This window comes from Hyperoodon ampullatus (assembly GCF_949752795.1).
Source record: "Hyperoodon ampullatus genome assembly, chromosome: 5".
In the NCBI taxonomy this organism is placed as follows: Eukaryota; Metazoa; Chordata; class Mammalia; order Artiodactyla; family Ziphiidae; genus Hyperoodon; species Hyperoodon ampullatus.
This window is the reverse complement of record NC_136918.1, coordinates 32,932,937-32,955,357: the sequence shown is the minus strand read 5'-3', so window position 1 is coordinate 32,955,357 and position 22,421 is coordinate 32,932,937. Positions and strand designations below refer to the sequence as shown.

Here is a 22,421-nt window from a genome sequence, read left to right as displayed (position 1 = left end):
TAAAAAGAAAGTCATTACCTAAAATGAAAAGACAACCTACTGAATGGGAGAAAATATTTGCAAATGATATAACCAATACAGATTAATATCCAACATATATAAATAGCTCATACAACTCAACATCAAAAAAACAAACAACATGATTTAAAAATGGGCAGAAGATCTGAATGGATGTTTTTCCCAAGAAGACATACAGATGGCCAACAGGCACATGAAAAGATGCCCAACATCATTAATCATCAGAGAAATGCAAATTAAAACCACAGTGAAGTATCACCTCACACCAGTCAGAATGGCTATCACCAAAAAGAACACAAATAACAAACACTGGAGAGGGTGGGGAGAGAAGGGAACCCTTCTACACTGTTGGTGGGAATGTAAATTGGTGCAGCCACTGTGGAAAACAGCATGGAGCATTCTCCAAAAACTAAAAATAGAGCTACCATATGACCCAGCAATTCTACTCCTGAGTATATATCTGAAAAAAATGAAAACTCTAATTTGAAAAGACACATGCACCCCAATGTTCATAGCAGCATTATGTACAATTGCCAAGATATGGAAGCAACCTAAGTGTCCAAAAGATGAATGGATAAAGAAGATGTGGTATATATACAATGGAATATTACTCAGCCATAAAAAGAATGAAATTTTGCCATTTGCAACAACATGGATTGAGTAGGAGGGCATTATGCTCAGTGAAGTAAGTCAGACAGAGAAAGACAAATACTGTATGATATCACTTATATGTGGAGTCTAAAAAACACCACAAACTAGTGAATATAACAAAAAAGAAACAGACTCACAGATATAGAGAACAAGCTAGTGGTTACCAGTGGGCAGAGGAAAGTGGGGAGCAGCAAGATAGGGAAAGGGGATTAAGAGGTACAAACTACTGTATATAAAAAAAATAAGCTACAAGGATATACTGTACAACATGGGGAATATAGCCAATATTTTATAATAACTATAAATGGAGTATAACCTTTAAAGATTGTGAATCACTATGTTGTATACCTGAAAGTTATAAAATATTATACATCAACCATACCTCAATAAAAAAAAGAAGAGCAAACAGACTTTTACACATGTGAAATGACATATAAAGAAGAGCATTCACCACAGTGCTGTCTGAAATAAAAGTCGGTTGGAAACAACACAAATATATTAAAAAAAAGTCATTACCATAGGAAATCAGGTGAAGGAACAGGGTGAATGAAGATAGTGGTGGGTGGGTCTTCTCAATCTGTACTTTTCTATTTAATTTTGATTTTAAAAATTAATTCAAAAATTAAATTAAAATATATAAAGTAGGTCTGAATGATTCCACTGCCTACCTCTACCATTGGAACAAGTAAATTTTATTGATTTGACTTACACTACTTGAGTCCTCTTGTCCAAGAATTCTGGCAGCATCTTACAATTATAATTACAATTGGTTATGGATTCTATATATATGTTATTTGTGTTCTCCCTTCAATGACATAGAAAGATGTTGGTTTTGGTTTAAAGAAATATATATGTGCAATTAAAAAATGTTTGGCAAGTCATATTTGGAAGGCCAAAATGCTAATGATTGATAGGCTCATAGATGATATTTTTTGTCCACCTGCCATTTAAATTTTCTACAACAAATGGGTATTACTTCAGTAATAAGAAAAAGTCACTTAAAATTTTTTGAAGACTCCTAGCAATACCCACTTGATGATAATCATCTTTCTCCCGAATTCTGGAGTATCCTGATCTGAATCATGGAACAGCAGTGATTATAATGCAATTTGGGCTTACAAAATGCAAATATGCAGTGCTCAAAAATCAATAAGTGTCATACTTGTTGCTATTTTTAGAACTGCAGGTGACACATGTATTTAATATGACTTCTAAATTAGAAATAGGAAGAAATTATATAATACTGTAAGTGAGGATCAAATTTTTTTCAAGGCCAAAAAGAAAACATCTTTTTTTGTAGCAAAGAGAAGCAATCTGGCCCATTACTATATATAGCATAATATGTTAAAATATTAATCTATTTTTAATATAATTTTTATTTCTGGAACTAAATTCTAAAAGACATTTATTATGTGACTTTTTTTCATAAGAACACTAAATAATAAAATGTACAAAATCTTCAGAGGTAGTTTTTTTAGGTGCTGAGATATTCTTTACACAGTCATTTCTCATATGGGCTGAACAGGGACGAGGTCATTTCTCATACGGGCTGAACAGGGCCAGGGTGGGGCGGGGGAGGGCGCTGGAATGGCTTGATGAGTGGGGGGGGGAAGAAACTCTGATGAGCTATTCTAGGACAAGGACTGGTGAAAGGAAATGAACTGCTTTAAAGAAAGCAGGACTAGGAGGACAGAGTACTTGGAAGAAGAGAGAAAGAGGCGAACTTGGAGCCCTGGGCACCTACAATAAATGCTATTGGCTGTAGGAAACCTCCACTTCCCCACTCTCAGGATCTCACTCCAATCCCCTGCCTCTCACCCCCATGGTATATAGGCCCTTCTCCTTTAACGGCAATCAAATAAATGATACAACAGCCTGGATCATGACATTCCACATAAGATATAAAATTGTATTCTTGCTTTAGAAGTTGCAAGGGCTCTGTGACGACTCAGGGAGAGTGTCCCTCCTTCCTTGACTTATGACCCAAGGTCAGTGGCCTGGTCACTTTAGGTTAATTTTAAGTGCACAGTGGTAATTATACCCACAGAGTTGATAATTGATCTAGATGCTGAAGATGGTGCTAGGATTTTATTTAAAATCCTGGTAATTTAAATAGAGCAATACCCTGACTTTTGGTGACAGCAGGTATCGAAAACCTATGGGAGGATGCTCTGCTTGAAAATTCTCAAGAAGTGAAAGCACTTTAAAATGAGTTAAGTACATAGACTATCATTGCTACAATTAATGCCTTTTCGGAAAATGCAGGTTTTAACGGCAGCTGCCACTGCTAGTTCACCTTTCTACTGATCCGAGGCCTCACTTTCCTTCCCTCCCACAGCCAAGCTCAAGTCAAAGAGCCAGAGTTCACACCTACTCACAGTTGTGAGGGGGTCTTCCGAAGTCTCATTTTTCTCAACTTTAAATAACCTCGTGGGGATGTTGTGAGGATTTAATAAATCCACGTAGGTAAAGAACCCAAACCACTGCCTGGCATATAGCAGGCACTAAATAAACATTAGTTCTTCAGGATCAGTGCTTCCCAGTCTTAATAAGCTCCACTCCTGTAGACTTATCCTGAGAGAGCTCTCCCCACCATGCCCCTGTTGGAAAATCTATAGTAGATTACCTTCTCCTAAACCATATCCTGGGAAAATCTTGATTGGGTATTATGCAAAGATTGGATTTCAAGGTCATAGATCATGTAAGTTTGGGAAATGCTGGGCTAAACTAGTTCATTTATGGCAGGACTTCCAAAATCCTATAATATGATGAGGCACATTATAAATCTCTGAAGTATCTGATAGAGTGTGCAGTGCTTCCCAAACTTCTTTGCGAGTGGAACATTTCTGTGGGGACTTTGTCTTAAGGAGCACTCTTGGAGAACCTTAGTTAGTGGTCATCACACGTGGCTGTGCACTGCCCTCTGGGTTAGGATCTGAGCATCTGTATTGTTTAGCAAAGCTCCCTGGGTAATTCTAATGCATCCAATCCATAGGTCAGCTTTTGAAGGCAACTGCCCTATTCCAGTGTGCTTCCAGTTGTTAGATCCTACATCAACTCTATATGATTTAATTTTTAAATAAAAAAGCTAAGAATTTTAAAAGCTATTTATTTCATGCTGGGCATATCAATTCATAACTTTGAGTAAGATGTGCACTACCATCTCAATGTAATTGTTGATGGTAAGTGGCAGTATTAAACTCTATTTTGTTTTTTAATTTGAAGCTTATGAAGATGACAGGTTATGTACGTCTGATCAGTATCATTCTACCTACTTCAAATAGATGTGATGAGTTTAAATTAAAGCACAAGAGGTCACAACACTCTTCACAAATGATGGGATATTCCTCCTCAGCTGTTCTATAGAAACATCTTGGTCCTCACCATTTCAATAATTATATGTAATAAATCACGGGAGAACGAGCAAAGCAAGTTCAAGAGTTTGCGTGAATGTCTGGGGTTCTTTCAGAAATGAACAAAACTTTTAAAGAAATGTCAAGATTCAAATACTGTATGATATCACTTACATGTGGAATTTAAAAAATACAACAAACTAGTGAATATAACAAAAAAGAAGCAGACTCACAGATACAGAGAATGGACTAGTGGTTACCATGGGGAGGGGGGAGGGGCAATAGGGGGTAGGGGACTAAGAGATACAAGCTATTAAGTATAAAATAAGCTACAAGAATGTACCGTACAACATGGGGGATATAGCCAACATTTTATAATAACTGTAACCTTTAAAATTGTGAATCACTATACTGTACACCTGTAACTTATATAATAGTGTACAGCAACTACACTTCAATAAAAAAATGTCAAGATCTAAGCAGTGTCACTACTCTATTAAAGTATTACGATACAATATATTATGCAGTTACTTTATGAGGAAAATGCTTCCCTCTGACTTTGGACAGGATCCTGGGAAATGAAACCTCTAGCATTTATTGATAGAAAAGCTTTGTGAGCTTTGTCATTAAGTACTATGGAAACAGCACCATCCCAAATGCACCCTGAGTCATTCTGATTTTGTTATTCTCGCCAAAGGTAAATTTGGCCTATATTCTTACTGCTTCTGGAGAAGTATATCGTTCACAGAGGACCTCTACGTCAAGGGTGAAGCTCGCATTTAAAGGGGAGCATATGTGATGACCTTGTGTATGCGTGCTCTCATGCATGTGCATGCACACTTGTTGGGACAAGGGGAATGAAGGTGGGGGGCGGTGCTGTGGTAACGGGGCAGGGGGGAGAAGAACAATGAGGAGGAGACAAACAAATAAAGCTGGAGGCAGCCAGGGAGAAAGGTATCAGGCTCATCTTTGCAGGCAGTCCAGGACACTGCCCCTTATCAATGCTTTCATACAAGTGGAGCTAGAGATCGTTTCTAAGGGATCCACTAGTGACCAGACAGATTTAGAGCCCATCTTGGAAGAGGCTCTGGACTGCAGGCCAGGACAGCTGGTTAGCATACTGAGCAGCTGTTAAACTAATGGAGAGTTGTGCACACTCCAGGGAAGGGACCAGATTGTTCACAAAAGTGTTTAATCAGCACAGTTTGATCACCTGGGCTGAGCCACGACAATCAGCGGGCTCTGTCCCTTTATTTCACAGCAGAAACGTCAGCTTAGGCTAGAGGTGAAGGGGTGAAGTGTGCAGGGCTGGACTCTTACTCAGCATATGCCCCACCCTCACCTCCAACCTCAAGCAGAAGTTTACCTCGCTGCACTGCTACCTGTTGAATATGTTTCGCTAATATTTCTTAAGTTTGTTTAACTTGTGTGATCAGATGAATCAAAAAGTATTGCACAGGGCCTCCCTGGTGGCGCAGTGGTTGAGAGTCCGCCTGCTGATGCAGGGGATACTGGTTCGTGCCCCGGCCCGGGAGGATCCCATATGCCGCGGAGAGGCTGGGCCCGTGAGCCATGGCTGCTGGGCCTGCGCGTCTGGAGCCTGTGCTCCGCAACGGGAGAGGCCACAACAGTGAGAGGCCCGCGTACCACAAAAAAAAAAAAAAAAAAAGTATTGCATAAATACAAGTTTAATGTTAAAGTAAAATATAAACAATCTCACATTTAATGTTATTCATAGCCGTTGATAGCCTGTTTAGCAACTAGGCAAGGACGCTAAGCAGTTAGTGTGTACAAGTGAAATGAACATGACTTGAACACCCCAAATGAATGTTTAGACTTTGTCTTGCTTTGGGTACTCCCCAATATCTATAACCAGCACCAATGTCGATGGCTTACTGAAAAACAATAGCAACAAAATCACAGCTAAATTTTTTTTAGGGCCCTTCTGATGGGTAAGGCCTCAGTTATCCCTTAGAGTATGGGTTTAGGGCCCAAGAAAAATCACAAGTTTTCCCCTTCCTCTTCGCTTGGCATTTGAATATTAAGAAAATGACAGTGTGACTTAATAGGGAGTTATGAAGACTTGGATTCTTTGGCTGTGTTACTAATTGGTTTGTGCAGGTCACGAAATTATGTAAGCTCCAGTTTCTATAAAACAAGGGAATAGGATAGAACGAGATTTTCTTGGAGTGTGAAAAAAGCATAGAAAGCACAGAATACGCGTATTTTGAAGCAAGGGGTGTGTGTGTGGGAAGGAGTAGGAAAGGCAATGGAGGAGAAGGCAGCTGCAGCCTGGCAGTGTGGCCTCCAGCAGGGGCTGTGACCTGCACATCCCTTTTCTCACCACTTGGTGGAGCCAGCTCCTCACCTTGTAGCTACAGATCTACCCTCTGTGTTTCAAGGGGTTGTAAAATCCATTTAGTGGGTGGAAACCAGCATTAAAAAGGAAGGAGAATGGAACCTAATCCAAAATATCAGAGTGCATCACACATAGTGAGGGTGTTATTTTGGAGGACTTAATTTTCCTCTTATATACAATATATAAGCATATGCATATCAGGACATGATATATAATTTTTCTTTGGTTCATGATCAAAAATATTTGAAAAGCACTTTGCGGGTGCTCCTGCCTGCAACAGGACGCAGGGAGGTCTAGGTCTTTATCCGTCTCTCTCCCTCCCTCTCACCCTCGACCTTCCCCCTTTCTCCCTCTCTATCGATCCACCATCTCCCTCTAGTAGTGCCCCCCTTCCTTCCTCTCTCCTTCTCCCCATCTCTTCTTTCCCCTTGTTATCCACTGTTCTCACTTCTCCTCTATCCAGGTATTTTACCCCACTTTCCCACTCACTCTGTCTCTCCTGCCTTCCTTCGTGCTCTCCCACACCACCATTTCTGACTCATACCATCTCCACCCACCACCTCTCCCCTCCTGAGCCTCAATCTCACAGACACAGACGTGACAAGACACAGTCTAAGTAGGAGTGCGACGGCCAGACCTCCCCCATCCTCGACCCAGGATTCAGACTCACTCCCAAACGCCTCCCATTGCCTCTCGGCCTCCCTCCTAGACTTCACCACTCTCCTCCCTGAAAGGGCCTGTGTTCAAACTCTCCTCCATCATCAAGGGAGCTGTGCCTGGTTGTACAAATCCCACTGGTTATTTAAATTCCATCTCAAATGCCCCTCCCCTGGGAAGCCTTCCTGTTACTCCAACAGAGACTATTTTCTTTGCTCCTTTGATCTGCACTTCTGCTCACCTCCACCCTTATCACCAGTACCTCACTGATTCCCAGAACTCAGAGGGCAGAGCCTTGGTTAGATTCCCCACTGGGTACCAACTCCATCTCCAAACCAGTGCAGGGCTGACCTCAGGGTGGAACTCCTGGGAGATCATGGAAGTGTGGGCCTGGTTCGGTGGTTCACCGGCATCTCCCATCATTCCCCCCCACCTTGTCTTCTCCTGCCCTGCTGCACACCACCCTCTGCTCCCCACTGACCCCAGCTACTTGGTGCCCTGGCAGGCTGCCCTGGGCCTGACCAGTGTCTCAGCTCAGTCCCACTTAGCCCTGGCCCTGGCCCTCAGCCTTGGGCTAGGGAACACTAGGCTGGTAGGGCAGTGGGTGGTGGCCAAGCCCAAATCTAATAGCTTCTGGCTGGACCTGGAGGAGGGAGTTTGCAGAAGGGTTATCCAGCCCTGGTTGTTGGTCCCCTACTTGTCTTTCCAACCCTTGCTGAAAACTGACTTATTTCAGGTCATTATTGTAAGGGTGTGTGACCTGGATGACGCACCTAAGGAAGAAATGGGTTGAAGTGTTCCTCAAATTTGAGGATGCACATGGAAGCTGGTTAGATATGAATCAAACAAACCAGATTTGGCAGTGCCAGCTGGTGGTCTATGGAGTAGGGGAGGGGGAGAGAGCACTGACGTGGGAAACCCAGCCCCTGGAATCTACACCTAATCTTTCAAGGGGGAGATATCACGTACTGGGCAAGTCACTGGCCCCTCTCTGGGTCTCAGTGTCCTTATCTGTAAAAGGAAATGGCTGTACTTGATGGTCAGGAAGACCTTCTGATCCCTGACAGCAGAGATTTTATAAAAATGTTATTGCCCAGACTCACATATGTCCATATCTCCAAAGACTGAAAAGGAAAAAGTAACGTTCAGATCTAACCAAAGGTGATGAGCATTTTAAACAAACAGCTGTCCTTATCAAAGCTGAAAATCTAATACAAGCCAAACTGAAAATAAATGATTTTCCCACATCATGAGCTGTAGGCCATAGTGGGGAGACAGCATTAGCAAAATCATTACCGTTTGGGGGATCTATTTATGGCACATACTCCCTTATCCGAGAGCTCCCAGAATGCTTAGCAAAATGCAATAGAAATGGATCTAGTTTTTGAGTAGATAAGTTTCATGATCTTTACATTTAGTTGTATAATAAAGAGATATAGTATGAAAATAGGGAGAGTGGAGGGTAAAACCTAAGTATCATTCCACTTAAACCTCCAATTTGTGTTAAAATGACTACTTGTAGGTATTAAATTCTATATAGTGAATTGTTCTTCTTTATAGAAATTTTGGTACTTGGGAATTTCTCCATTCAATACCTATAGAGACAAAGGTCCTAGAGAAAGATCACATACATACAACTACTCTTTTTTTTTTTTTTGTGGTACGCGGGCCTCTCACTGTTGTGGTCTCTCCTGTTGCGGAGCACAGGCTCCGGACGCGCAGGCCCAGCAGCCATGGCTCACGGGCCCAGCCGCTCCGCAGCATGTGGGATCTTCCCGGACCGGGGCACGAACCCACGTCCCCTGCATTGGTGGCAGATTCTTAACCACTGCGCCACCAGGGAAGCCCCCATACAACTACTCTTGATTGTCATTTTTCAAAGTGACACCATTTAAAAGGATCAATACTAACTAGCTGAGATATTTAACATATTCACCCTTGGTGTAGGTACTAATCTCCTAGTGACTCAGCTAATTTGGTTGTGCAGGCAGTGTCAATCTCAACCCCTCTGCCTTTCAATCTCTCTGTCTCCCAATCTTCCTCCCTCCCTTCCTCTTTCCTTCACTCTCTCTCTGGAGTACAGGCAGATAACGTGAGCTATGCACTAGAAATCAGAAGAGTCTGCTTCTCTGTTAGCACTTAATTATAAATTTGAGGGCTTCCCTGGTGGCGCAGTGGTTGAGAGTCCATCTGCCGATGCAGGGGACGCGGGTTCGTGCCCCGGTCCGGGAAAATCCCACATGCCGCGGAGCGGCTGGGCCCGTGAGCCATGGCTGCTGAGCCTGCGCATCCGGAGCCTGTGCTCCGCAATGGGAGAGGCCACAACAGTGAGAGGCCCGCGTACCGCAAAAAAAGAAAAATTGAAAAGATGCAAGCAACTGGGGTTAAAAAGAACCTTTTGATATCTTCAGGTTAAAAAGTGACCATTTCAGAAAAGTATTCCTGCAGAGCAAACAAGTGTTTGGACCACTGTCTGGCCTTCCCATTAAGAAGTACCCAGGAAACTCCTTCATTTAGACATGAAAATGTTTTGCTTGTCTAGAAGGTTCTGATAGTGGTGGGGAAAAATAATGGTTTTCCATGTCTTGAGGTTTTCAGAAACAAAAGACTGAATTATGACTTGAATGGCATTAGCCATAAGTCTGCAAATTGTAATTCTATTTTAAACCCATCCATCCATTCATCCATCCAACAAATATTTACTTAAAGTTTACTGTGTGCCAGGCATTGGGGTTATGCAGTGAAAGACATGGTCTCTTACGGAGTTCACAGTTTCTGCATTTTCAAAGTTGGCTTAATTGCCATTTTATCTCTTACTTATTAGAGATTTTAGAGGTGTTATGCCTTCTACATTAATCAAACTTTGTATGGCACAAGTAGACAGCATAAGTTATGAACAGAGTAAAGCCTTAGTTCTCCAGATCCTGTAGGGAATTAATATGCAGCTTGATTTTCTTGAATGTTCCCTTAAATTGTGGATTATTTAAAACATATTTTTTGGTGGATAGCTTTCTAAACGCATTACAAGTTCCGTGCTTTCTCATGCAGAATATATCAATGATTCAGGATTATTACTAATATATTAGTATGCTATATTTTAATATATGGCTGTGTTGGGCTCTATATTGGGACATAGGATCATGTGCACCAATATAGAATAGCCCTTGACCACTATGATTTTTTGGGTTCTTTGGCCTTTTTTTTTTTTTTTGGCAGTTTTTCTTTCTTTCCTGTCAGGTATTGGTGTCAAGCTACTTGCTCAAGTTCTTGATTCTTATTTGCTGCTTCTAAATTGCTATGGGCTTGGAAAAAATCTAACCAAGAAGTAAAGAGGCTTACAGGGAGGATAGAAAGGAGTTCCTAGGGAAAGATAAAAACTTTATCCTTAGGATATCTCTTTGGGTTGCTCAGAGGCTGGTTTTTATCTTCTTCCTGTTCCTCTAATGTTATACATAGGTAACATTTGCTGGGTAGCTGTGCTCTTGACCACTGAATTAACTCCTCTCTACAGAATGCAACATTCTATAAGGTTTAACTTGACTTTTTTATTTTATGGGTTTCTTAGAACTATATTTTGTAACTGGTAAGTAGATTTCTAGCTATTTAAAAGACTACCAAACTGCTTGCCATGATTTATTGGAGTGATACCATTAAACCAGAAAAAGGCGTGGTTATGCTAGATATTTTGTTAGAATTGGTCAATTTTGAAATGAAGAGTCTTTCCCCTTATACATTGATTTGGCAAAAACAAGGCTCACGGGAAGTACATGTATTGAGCTCTAGATTTCTATACCTTGTCAATTTGGTAGGAATATGAGGAAAGTGAGACTTTTGATTAAATCCCAGAGATCATACATCAGAAAAGAAAAGTAACATGACTTACTGCTTTCCAGGCTGATGTCTTCCCAGATATCCTGGGGAGATGGGATAATACTCAGCTGAGTTCAGATGATGGAATTTGGGGTCAATGGTCAAGATGGTTTTATTGGGATCTTATTAAACAGACATGAGGAGAGAATATTTCTATGTCTGGAGATTTCCAGACAAACCATATAGAGAGTGTTAAAATTTGGATTAAAAAAAAAGACTGGGAACTTTTATCAAGTACTCCAGAAAGTCAGAAGGTAATTTCACCCTAGAGCTTACTGCTTTCATAATCTGAAAGGGGAGCTACACATTTTATGTTCTCCTTAAACTAATGCCATTTGATGACATTACAGGGGATTAATCATCAGGAGAGGACAAGAGAGGAGTGACTCTCCACCCCTTCTTTAGACCTTTTAGAACTTAGGATCCTTTTATGCCCAACTCTTACCTCTTAGTCATTCTTAGCAAAGGGCCACACTGAGGTCTCATTTTCTAGAGTTGGGCTGTGCAGTATGGTAGCCACTTGCCACCTATATTTATTAAACAAAGTTGAAAATGCTGTTTTCAGTAACAATAGTCACATTTCAAGTGTTCACTAGGCACACATGACCAGTGGCTATTGTACTGGACAGCACAGACATGGAACATTTCCATCACTGCACAGAGCTCGATGGCGCAGTGCTGTTTTAGAATCTTGCCTCAGGAGGGCTGCTACACCGGTGCCCACTGCCTCCCCAGGACCTCTCCGAGCTGGCAGTTTCATCTTCAGCATGACTGCTTAATTCAGTCAAATCCTTGACTAGCCTGACCCTAGGACTTCCTCCAGACTGTATCCTACAACACTGAATCTCTACCTCAACCCTTCTCTGCAACAGGGTCCTGAGAGAGCTCTAGGACTTTATGTCAACACTATTTCTCATGTCTTGAGGTTTCCTCTATTTGTACTTTGGAAACTGAATTATTTCCATAAGCTGGTTATGTAACTAATCAACCAATGTTCTTGATGACCCTCTGTTAATGATGGAACATGTTTAGTATGCTGTGGGAAAGATATTTAAATCAAGTTGGGAGCTAGAAAAAATGAATTGTGAGGTTTTAGAGCTCTATGATTCTACTGATTTCAACAAAACATAGAGGGTTGATTGATGTTCCCCCCATAAGCTGTCAAGAAATATGTTCCATTAGATAGTTAGTTTGATTATCTATCTATCTATCATCTGTTGTTGTTTTGGTTGAGGGTGGGGAAGATGAGGTAGTTAAGGATGGAGGAAGTATTTAGCTTGAAAGAAAACTTCAGTGGAATTTGAAACCTAAGGCCCACAGAGTAGGACGGTTAGCCTCAGATGAATTCTAATGTCAGGATTCCCAATAGTTTTAATGAGCAGAAGCTACTTTTACTTCCTCAAGGCCTGGCTATCATTCTGATTGGGTCTGAAGATGTTGGCAGGTAGGTCCCTCAGGACACTGGGGAGAGACACTGCTGAATACTTACTTCACCCTCCACTAGGAATTCTGGACCATTGCAGAGAAAGAAGGGTGAGTGAGAAAGAAGTCTGACAGCCACTGACTTAGAAAATTTAATGCGCCATACTTTACCAGGCAAGATTTCCCAATCAGCTTTGGCCCACTTGTTGGGAAAGCCCTGCTGTTGGGTATTTATGGCCCTGAGTGTGCTCCACTGAAACCCTCTGCCAACCTACTTGTTATGAAAATCGTAGATCTCCTGGATGTTGCCAAAGATGATATGCTCCTTATTAAGGACCCCAGGGGGGATCTCCTCCACACCACTGGTCATTTCCCATAGGTAGGTCTGTAAGACAGCAACAGTTCCGTCACTGGCAAGCACTGCCATGTGAAATACACACAAAACAAGCAGGGCTTCAAACCTGTGGGGTAAGGCTCAGACTGGGAATGCATGTAGAGCCTAAAAAGTGAGATGGTAAATAAGCAGAATGGAAAGAACGAAAACCTGAATGTTCCATTATTGTGAACTGTTGCTAGGGAAATTCACATCCCAGGCTTTAGCAAGAACACAAACTCCACAGTCTTCTTATTTATTAAACGTGTTTGAGTTTGACTGTGTCGGGGGGAGGATGCAGATTTTTAGACTCAACTTAAGTTCATTGACTGTGTCATAGATTTTATTTTGAATTCAAGTGTGTTATATGATTTTTTTTTTTTTTTTTGCTGGGCCTAGTTCCAGTCTGAGAAAAGTTTCTTTCCAAAGCACTTTAAACTCCCATGCAATTATTATTGACTCTGGGAGAAAGATGTCCTCTGGTTGGTTTTTTATTCTTCAAGCTCCGGGAGAAGACAGAGTACTGAGCTCCTCTCCAGGACTTGATGTGGCAAGGATGTCAGTTTCTAATACAGCTGAGAACTGATGACCGCAAGACTTACCTCTAAGCACTCGTGTAAGTCCCTCACATAAGCCTTCTCTGTCTGAAGCAGTTCCGCCATAATGAATCTAGAAGGAAGCAAATGGGCTTTTAGTTGGTTAGAGATGTAATACCTCCCTTCCTTCAAACTTCACTGCCCCCACCCCAGCATTTATGACATTCTTGAATGTCCTATTTTTCTACTTTACCAATATACATCTCTTCCTTTGAGTCCCTCTCACTCTGATCATTTGCTCTGTGTCCCTTCAGCATGTTTGTGCTCAGCTAGTTCCATACTCTCTTCCCTTTTTACCCCCACCCAGTTCTACCATGTTGTGATTCTGTGCTGATATGTGTGTGCTCTCAGTTGCACATCTGTGTGTGTGTGTGTGCACATAAGCCTGTAGTGCCACTCACACTCATTCTCACCAACTAGACACCAACTCAGCTTCCTATGTTCCTCTTACTGTAGCTCCCAGAATGATGATTCCTGCTGAGTAGAATTGCTGACTTACACCAAAACAGTTCACAGTCCCACAGGTTAAACCAGGTTTAAAAGCCAGAAACAGATGCCCAAGACACCACCGCCAAGACTGGGGGTTAGCAAACTTTTTCTGGAAAGAGCCAGAGAGTAACCACTTGTGGGCCATTCAGTCTCTGTCACAACCACTCAGCTTTGCTGTTGTGTGTGAAAGAAGCCACAGACAATATGTTAAAAAAGTAAGTCTGGCTGTGTTCCAATAAAACTATGTATGAACAGAAAAGAATTTCATCTAATTTTCATGTCACAAAATATTCTTCTTGTTTTGATAGTTTTCAACCATTTAAAAATATAAAAAAATAATTTTTAGCTTACAGACTATATAAAACAGGTGGTGGACCACATGTGGCTTGTAGGCCATAGTGTGCTGACCTCTGGCTTCTAATGGGGTTATTTTACATCACAAACTGATGTGCATGAGGCTGAGCATGTGATCCCAAGCACAGCACAAGCTAATATTAACTGACTACTCTTCAGTCTCCCAAAAAGAGAAGCTGTGCTACACATATGCAAGGGGAAGGCTCCTTCCTCCTTGGACCCCTAAACAACACAATGTACCCGTGCGGGCGTTCAACTCACGATGCGTGGCTTCACTGTAGTGTACTTACGTCACTTTCTTTCTTTGATAAATTTGTTTTAGAAATGGTGCTTCCTAGCTGGCATGTGATATGCAATAATATCTAATTTAGCACAAAATACATTTTTATATATTTATCTTAGATTTTCCATGTCATTTTTTCATGGAACTTCATAATGAGAATCCCTATTTACAAGGTGTTCCATCACATAAAAATTTTGAGAAAGATTATCCCAAGTGTTCCCTGTTGGAGATTTCAGAAGAAATATTAAAATGAGCAGCATCTTTCCCTGAATCTTTATCTTGGTGGGATTTTCCTTAAAGCAAAACTTTGTTCTAGCAGTAGCCTTTCTATTAAATTATTGATTTTAAAAATTCCCTTTTGCAGGAGTTAATGAGCCACTCTCTTGTTAGTCTTGCTCTATTGGTAGAGTGGAAAGTCCATGAGCTTTGAAGTCAGACATCCAGGAATTGAATTATGACTGTCATTTCCTAGAGGCAGGACTTGCTTCTCCAAGCCCCAGACTCCTTACTTATAAAACAGCTGATCACACAGGGCTGCTGCAAGGATTAAACAAGATCCTATAGGCAAAGTTCCTAGTACACTGTAAGTGCTTGGTAAACAAAGAAAGAAGGAAGATCAGAAGGAATGTAATCCCACTTGCTTTGAAAAGTTGTCTTTGATTTTACTGCCTTGGGTTCTGGCATGCCTCTACCTTCTCCCTTTTTCTCTATCTGCTTCCTGCAGTTTTTCCTGTTTTTCTTCATAATTTAGCTCCACTACCCTCTACCCCATTTTTTTTTTTTTACTTTCCACCCACCCTTTACCATCCTCTGGCTATTTGGTGTCTCAGAGACAGCCCAGCAGGAAGATCTGGCCATGTGTTGTCTCCTCATTTCCTTCTCTGTTATGGGTTGAATTGTGTCTCCCCCAAAATGCATATGTTGGGTCCCAACCGCCAGTACCTCACAATGTGACCTTATTTAGAGACAGAGTCATTGCAGATGCAATTTAAGATGAGGTCATACTGGAGTAGGGTGGGCCCCCGTTCCAAAATGACTGGTATCCTTAAAATGGGGGGAAGTCAACACAGGCCTGTATTCAGGGAGGATGCCATGTGAACATGAAGATGGCCATCTGTAAGGCAGGGAGAAAGGCCTGGAGCAGAGTCTTCCCTCCCAGCCCTCAGAAGGAATCAACCCAGCCAACAACTTGATTTCAGACTTCCAGCCTCCAGAACTGTGAGACAATACATTTCTGTTGTTTAAAGCACCTGATTCGTCATACTTTCTTACAGCAGCCCAGATGAAACATAGCTCTGACTTCACAGACCAGCTTGAGTTTCTTCAGTTCCAAGGGACCTATGGTCTTACTTCATTTTGATAAAATCAACTACAGAGGCCTTCTTAATCTTAGAACACACCATTTTTTTCCAGCATTACCCAAAAGGAATGCCAAAATACTCTTCATAAAGCCCTTGCATATCTCTAGCTATGTGTAACTTTGTAACACTGATATAAAGAAAGCAGAGTGATCAAGACCCGGTTTGTAAGGTTGACATGGTTCATTGTTTCTTCTGCCCAATGCCCTAAAGTTCTTGGTTAGTGTGAAATGTGGGTGGAAGCATCATGTCTGTCCATTCCAACCTCTGTAGGTGGTCATGGGGACACAGCAAGCTGTCTAAAGGGACGGGTGGCAGTGAAAACCAAGCATAGCCATGAGGAGCCTGCCAGGCGGTGGAACCGTCTCATGCCCAACCCCCCACATACTCTTTCTTCCGGGCTGATTTCCGCTTCTCTTCATTGATCTCATGGTTGGCATCCCGGAGCTTGACTTCACGATCTGAAAGGCTTGCTGGGATGATATCCAGCTCCAGGTCTTTGTTATCCTACACACAGAGAGATCGCAGAGGTCACCTTGGAGATGCTTTGGGAAAGCAACTCACCAGAGTTGGTGGAGGTGGGGGAAGGGAAGAACAGAGAAAGATATTACGGAGAAGGATGAGAAGATGCGGAATCCCACCAACTGCTACCCACAAGCACTCTTCTTCATGGGATAATTTTTTTTTCAAATAAGAAAAGTATAAAATGTTCAGGTCAAAGGCTCAGGGATAATATCCACAACAAAGAAAAAGAATGTACACATTTGATAATTAGTGTCATATTTCCTCAAGGATGTTGGGCCTGATTAGATCTACACACACACACACACACACACACACACACACAGAGGTCCAAGATTGATGATTAACCATTAAAACAGATGTGAAACAGAAATGTAAAAAGATATAAAACTTTCATTTGTCAAGGGAAAATAATAAAAGTAAATATTTTTATTTAAACAAGCAACTTCCCTTGGAAATAGAAAGCTAAATGATAGAACAATTACTGAATTTTCTAATTGCCCATCCATGCTTATTTCAACCACTGTTTGGTATTTATATAGAATAAAAACCTCTAGGAAAAAAATCTCACAGGTTAAAGCCTGGGGGAGACGTTAATTCCCCCAGTCCTTGTGGTTTGACCACTTCATTCTCTAGTCTGCTCTGCTTCAGCGTATGAGCCTATTTAAAGATTTAAGAATTAGAAATCCTAGGATTAAATTGCCAGTCTGTATTTAGCTCTTAATTCATAGGTTAATGACCCCTATTATAAAGAGGAGATTAAAAGTCAGTCTTCCTTTGCTTCCTGGAAAATAGTACTTCTTTTCAGTTGAAATGTCAAATAGACTTTATACAAATTGCATACCTTATTCTTGAAAGAGCACTATTATACATACTGAAGACTCTAATCATTTGCTGATTAACATAATTGGGTGGAAGACAGTACTGATGAAGCCAAGATAAAAGGTTTAATCCTCAAAGTCAACAGTTAACTCTACACATAGAAAAACTCTGTTCTGTAGCCACAGGCCCTATCCCTGGCCAGCCAATTTTGCACTGCATATAGCACCAGGCATGGGGAGCTGGAAGCCAATGGCTCAGCAAGATCCAGTCCCTCCAGGAGAAAGACAACACAAGGCAAGTGCTCTAGGGGTCAACAGCTCAGGGAGATTCCTCTGCAAACCCAGCTTCCCTCCACAGCAATGAACAGCAGTACTGAGGGAGGTAAGAAAGGAGGATGTCCCAGCTGGGCAATCCCACACCTACCTCTGTGTTGACTCCAAGGGCTTTCTCCAGAGAGTACCGGTACTTTCCCATCCTCAAGGAGAAGTCTCTGTAATGCTTGTCCACCGTGGTCACCCATTTCCTGATCTCTGTGGCATGAATGTGGCCTTTTTCCACAAAGCTATCGGCCAGCTGAATCAGGAGTTTCACCTTCTCCTTTGTTTGCTGCCCCAAAAGATGGTCATAAGTTACTAGCTTACCTTTACTATCATGGCCCTTCACTCCAGCCCTCCTTCCTTCTTCACAGAAGCCATAGAATACCCCAGAGCCAGACTGCCTCCGTTTATATCCCAGTGCTGTCACTTACTGGCTGGGAGGGCTTGAGCAAACTACTGAAACCCTCTGTGCCTCAGTTCCTTCATCTGTAAAATAGGGATCATAATAGTATCTATATTGTAGGGTTGTTGTGAGCATTATATGAGTTGACAATGTAGGATGTGTCTGGAACACAGTGTTCACAGTAAAAACTCAGTAAGCAATAAATGTTAGCCAGTATGATTATTGATGTAAGAATCTCTTTCATTAATATAGCACTTTATCAGTTTACAGAGTATGTTCATGTTACATCTGAGACTCGTTTGAGTCTTAAAGCATCCCTAGGAGGCAGGTGGAGGGAGGTGGTATGGCTCTCTTTGAAACACAGGTTGAAAAGGCTGAGGCTTAGAGAGGCTTAGGGCTTGTCCAAGTTCATACAACCTGTAAGTGATAGAGCCGTTTGCCTCTGGTCCATAGTTTCTAGTTCTCTCCCTTTACTCTACTGGCCTGAAGAAGGCTTTCTAAACATCAGGTGAGTTGGCACAGCCAGGATCTACAGAAATCTAACTAGCAGATTTAAGAGTAAACTCTGTCCCTTTCACCACCAGGACCTTGTTTTTAGTTTCCTTGAGAGAGAGAGAGAGAGAGAGAGAGAGAGGAGTGAACAAAGCTAGTGTCCATCACAGGGCTAAGTGAGGTGGAGCCCTGACGTGGGTCAATTTCATTTCTAACAAGAGTGTGTTCAACATCTTCTCTGTCCACACCACTGTGCAGAGGGCTGTGGGGAAAGACCTGGGGGGTAAACAACAGAAAAAAAAGATATTTCCACCACACTGTCTATATCCCTAGAGGGACAAGATTTTCACACAGAGTAGTTCAATAACTCAGGGCATTATGTAATTGAACGTCAAAATAAGAAATATGTATAGTTAACACGGCAGGAATTTTAAAACAGGAAAAAAATGAAGGTGGGCTGGCAGGGGCGGAATAGGTGTCACGGGGGAGGCGGGACCTGTGCTGGGTAAGATATGGAAACGGAAGGGCTATTCAAACAAGCAAACGCTTGCTCATCTTTTATCCTCAGTTTGGGTTTTGAAACTCTATCAGGAAAACCTGATAGATTTTAAGAGAAAGGGAAGAATATTTACATAATATTCTGAGAAGTAATCTTTTATCTTTCGGACTGGGGGAAAGTAGGTACAAGGTTTGGATCATGCTACGATCTGGGTAATTGAGGGAAACTGAGACAGAAAATCACTGGAGCAAGAGCAGAACAGACAGAGGAGCCTTTCTTTCTTTATGCCACCACCCTCACCCTTGCCTCTCCAGGCTCACCCACAGCCCCTCCCACGAGAGACTGACCCTCTCAAGAACTGCCAGAGGGAAGCTTCTGGCCAGAGAGGCAAGCAGAGAGAACTTGGTCCTCCACCGCCAGGGCTCCCGCTCTCCAGCAACTCACTCAACACCTCGAGCCTCTGCTACCTCAGCACAGTGGGCTGGGAGATAAGGGGCCAGAAGAGCTTTGGTGTGAAGGAAAGAAGGTAGGTATGAGGACAGGAGAAACACCTCCTTAGCAACGAAAAGGCAAAGAATAATGGCGCTGGGACTCGGTTAATACAAGATACCTGGTATTCCAAGGACTTCTATTTCTTGCATTTAGGGTTTCCCCTCTGACCCGGGAAACAATTTTTCTTAGGTTTGTCATTTACTTAAAACAGTGATTAATTTTTGTAGCTATAATCAAGAAATCCATCTTCATATAAAATCTTGGAAACGCATATTTATTCTCTGCTCTTGGTAAGGAGACTTGAGCACGAGATGGGGGTTTATAGCCAATTGGTAGCAGCAGTCCTACCAGAGCAGCCCTATAATTTCCTATCAGAGGAAATGATATCCTAAAATATCAAAACTGATTAAGAGTCAACAGGGATAGTGGCTTGTGAGCAAGAGCATTTCAGGTATGTGTGGGACCCAGGGGGAGCAAACAGACAGTGAAACTGGCAGCGTAGACAAGCTATCCCCCACGTGGCCTCACCTGCCCACGTGACCGTCTCCACTGCTCTCTGTGGCCCTGAAATTCCAGCCATGTTAAATAAACCTCACCTGCCCCCCACAATGTGATGAGTGGCTCCTCCTCAGCCCTGCTTTCACCCCAATGGCCCTCCCTCACCTCTCCTCCTCGTCCACAAGCCGAGTGGGAGATGCCCTTCCCAGTGTTCCCACAGTACCACACACATGCTGCTACTTCAGTGTGTATCACGCTGAGTTATTTATGTCTCCTTCATTAGACCATGTGCTTCTAAGAGATGAGTGTGATCTTATTCATTTGTAGCTCCAATGTCTACTATGTATACCCTAATAATAATAATGTTGAGTAAATGGATGAGTGCGTAATTATTGTGCTGGGAGGTGAGTAAAATTAGACCAGCAAGAGTTGAAGGTTTACACTGGGAAGAATTAGATGAAAAGATTTGACCCCAACCATGCCCACAGCCCCTACTGAGAGCAGTCTGAAGTGATTTCTTATACGTGGGTGACTATGGTGGCACAGTGCGACCCGCCCCATGACTGGCTACCGCTGATGAGATCAGAGGTAAAACTTGTCCCACGAGGGCAGCCCATCAATATGCAGCCAGTGACTTCCAAGGTGTCCTGGCCTAGAAGCTCTGACTAAACAGGGACAGGGGCAACATGCTGGGTCAATTAAGCTGGTTTTTCTGGGGATGTGAACTGTAGAGACAGGGAACTGGGTGGCTGGTTGGAGAGTAGAAGTGAAAGCAAATAGCAGAGAGAAGGGAAGCTGAATCACAGTGGTGGTAGTCACGTATGCCTGATCTCCTGAGATGAGCTGACCCGGAAACAGGGCTGCTGGAACTGCCCTGGTCTCGGGTGACATCCCAGTTTTCATCTCCAGAGGTGAGACTATGCCACGTGTCTTGTTCTTCTCATTGGGCTGAGTCATTCAGCTTTTCCTGGGCTCCTTCGAGGTCCAGCTGCACAGCTTCTGTCTTCTTTATTTCCACATACAGCCATACAAAATCTTTTCCCCTTCTAAACTTAAGCCAGCTTGAAACTCAAATCTTGCCACCAAGAAGAATAACTTATACAGACTGATAAAGTGGGGGTCAGATTGTAGAGGTGCTTGCATGTTAGCTTCAGGAGTATGGACATGATCTTGTGGACAAAGGGAGCTTTTGGAAAATATAATTCACTTGGTCCTGGAAATTTAGAACACATCTCACTTATCTTGGGATTCTTGTGTTCCCTAGTGTATATTTTGCCCTTTTATTTTCAATTCTATGTTATCTGCTGGAAAAGACAGAGGCTAAAAATAAGGGTTCAGTAGTTCTATTTTTCTTATTTTTTCTCTTCCTTCCTTCTTTTGATCAGTTAGTATTATATCATCTTCCCCTAATCAGAGCACCTTACTCCGAATATAATTTGTAAAAAGCCCTTTTGGTATCTCTTGAAAATTTGACAAGTCTTTAAAATTTAGCTTTCTTAACATATTCTCATAATCTAATTATAAGCATCCAATTGGCCTTTCATTGCTGATCTGCCTTGTACTTATTGATATATTCTTTGGGGGTATGGAATTATTGTGCTCCCTGAGTGGGAAAACCATTCCTTGAGATGTATCTTCATATTCATTCCACAGGAGAAAGATTTTCTTGTTAAATATGAAAAACTAAACCTTTCAAAAATGTCTATCACATGTGAGCTATGTTCATTCCTCTTAAGAGTCTCAGAAACAGAAACATGACCATATTTTATCTGAACTGTTTAGATTCTACTTTTCTCATAGAAAGTGCCTCTCTGACAAGCCCAGTGTTCTCTTTCCTGGCTATCTGAATTCAAAGACATAATTTAGTTCAGCTAAAGCTCCAGTCACTTTCATTATCACTTAATTCTCTTTTGTTAAGAAGAAGCTAGTCCAGTTTATCTCATAGCTTCTTTCACTTTCAGAGATAAAATTATCAATTTAGAAAAGCGTTTTCTCAACATCATTACTCATTGAGAAATGTAAATGAAAACCACAATGAGATACCACTTCACACCCGCTAGCATGGTTATACAAAAAAGACGACGATAACCAGTGTTGGAGGATGTAGAGGATGTAGAGAAGTGAGAACTCATACACACCGCTGGTGGAAATGGAAAATGGTGTATGCACTTTGGGAAACAGTTTGGAATTTCCTCAAAAAGTTAAATATAGAGTCGCCACCTGACCCAGCCATTCCACTCTCAGGTATATACCTAAGAGAACTGAAAACATATGTTCACACCAAAACTTGTACACAAATGTTCACAGCAACATTATTCACAGTAGCCCAAAACTGGAAACAATCCAAATGTCCATCAGCTGATGAATGTATAACAAAATGTGGTTTATCCATACAGTGGAGTATTATCCAGTCACAAAGAGGAATGAAGTACCCATGAAGTACTGCTACAACATGGATGAATCTTGAAAACACTCTAAGTGAAAGAAGCCAGACATAAAAGACCACATATTACATGATTCCATGATTCCATTTACATGAAGTGTTCAGAACAGGCAAACTCATAGAGATAGAAAGTAGATTAGTGGTTGCCAG

General features: G+C 41.9%; 1 protein-coding gene across 11 annotated transcripts in view; it reads right to left on the bottom strand.

Annotated features, from left to right (window-relative positions):
* KALRN (kalirin RhoGEF kinase) overlaps nt 1-22,421 on the bottom strand; it is a gene marked incomplete at both ends in the record, with an annotated part of 640,695 nt that overhangs the window by 224,395 nt on the left and 393,879 nt on the right. For all 11 annotated transcript variants that reach the window (XM_079705108.1, XM_079705114.1, XM_079705116.1 and 8 more), the window contains 4 exons: nt 12,606-12,715; nt 13,306-13,372; nt 16,172-16,290; nt 17,551-17,733. In XM_079705108.1, coding sequence (XP_079561234.1) covers nt 12,606-12,715; nt 13,306-13,372; nt 16,172-16,290; nt 17,551-17,733 — 479 coding nt within the window. The remainder of the gene's footprint in view (nt 1-12,605; nt 12,716-13,305; nt 13,373-16,171; nt 16,291-17,550; nt 17,734-22,421) is intronic.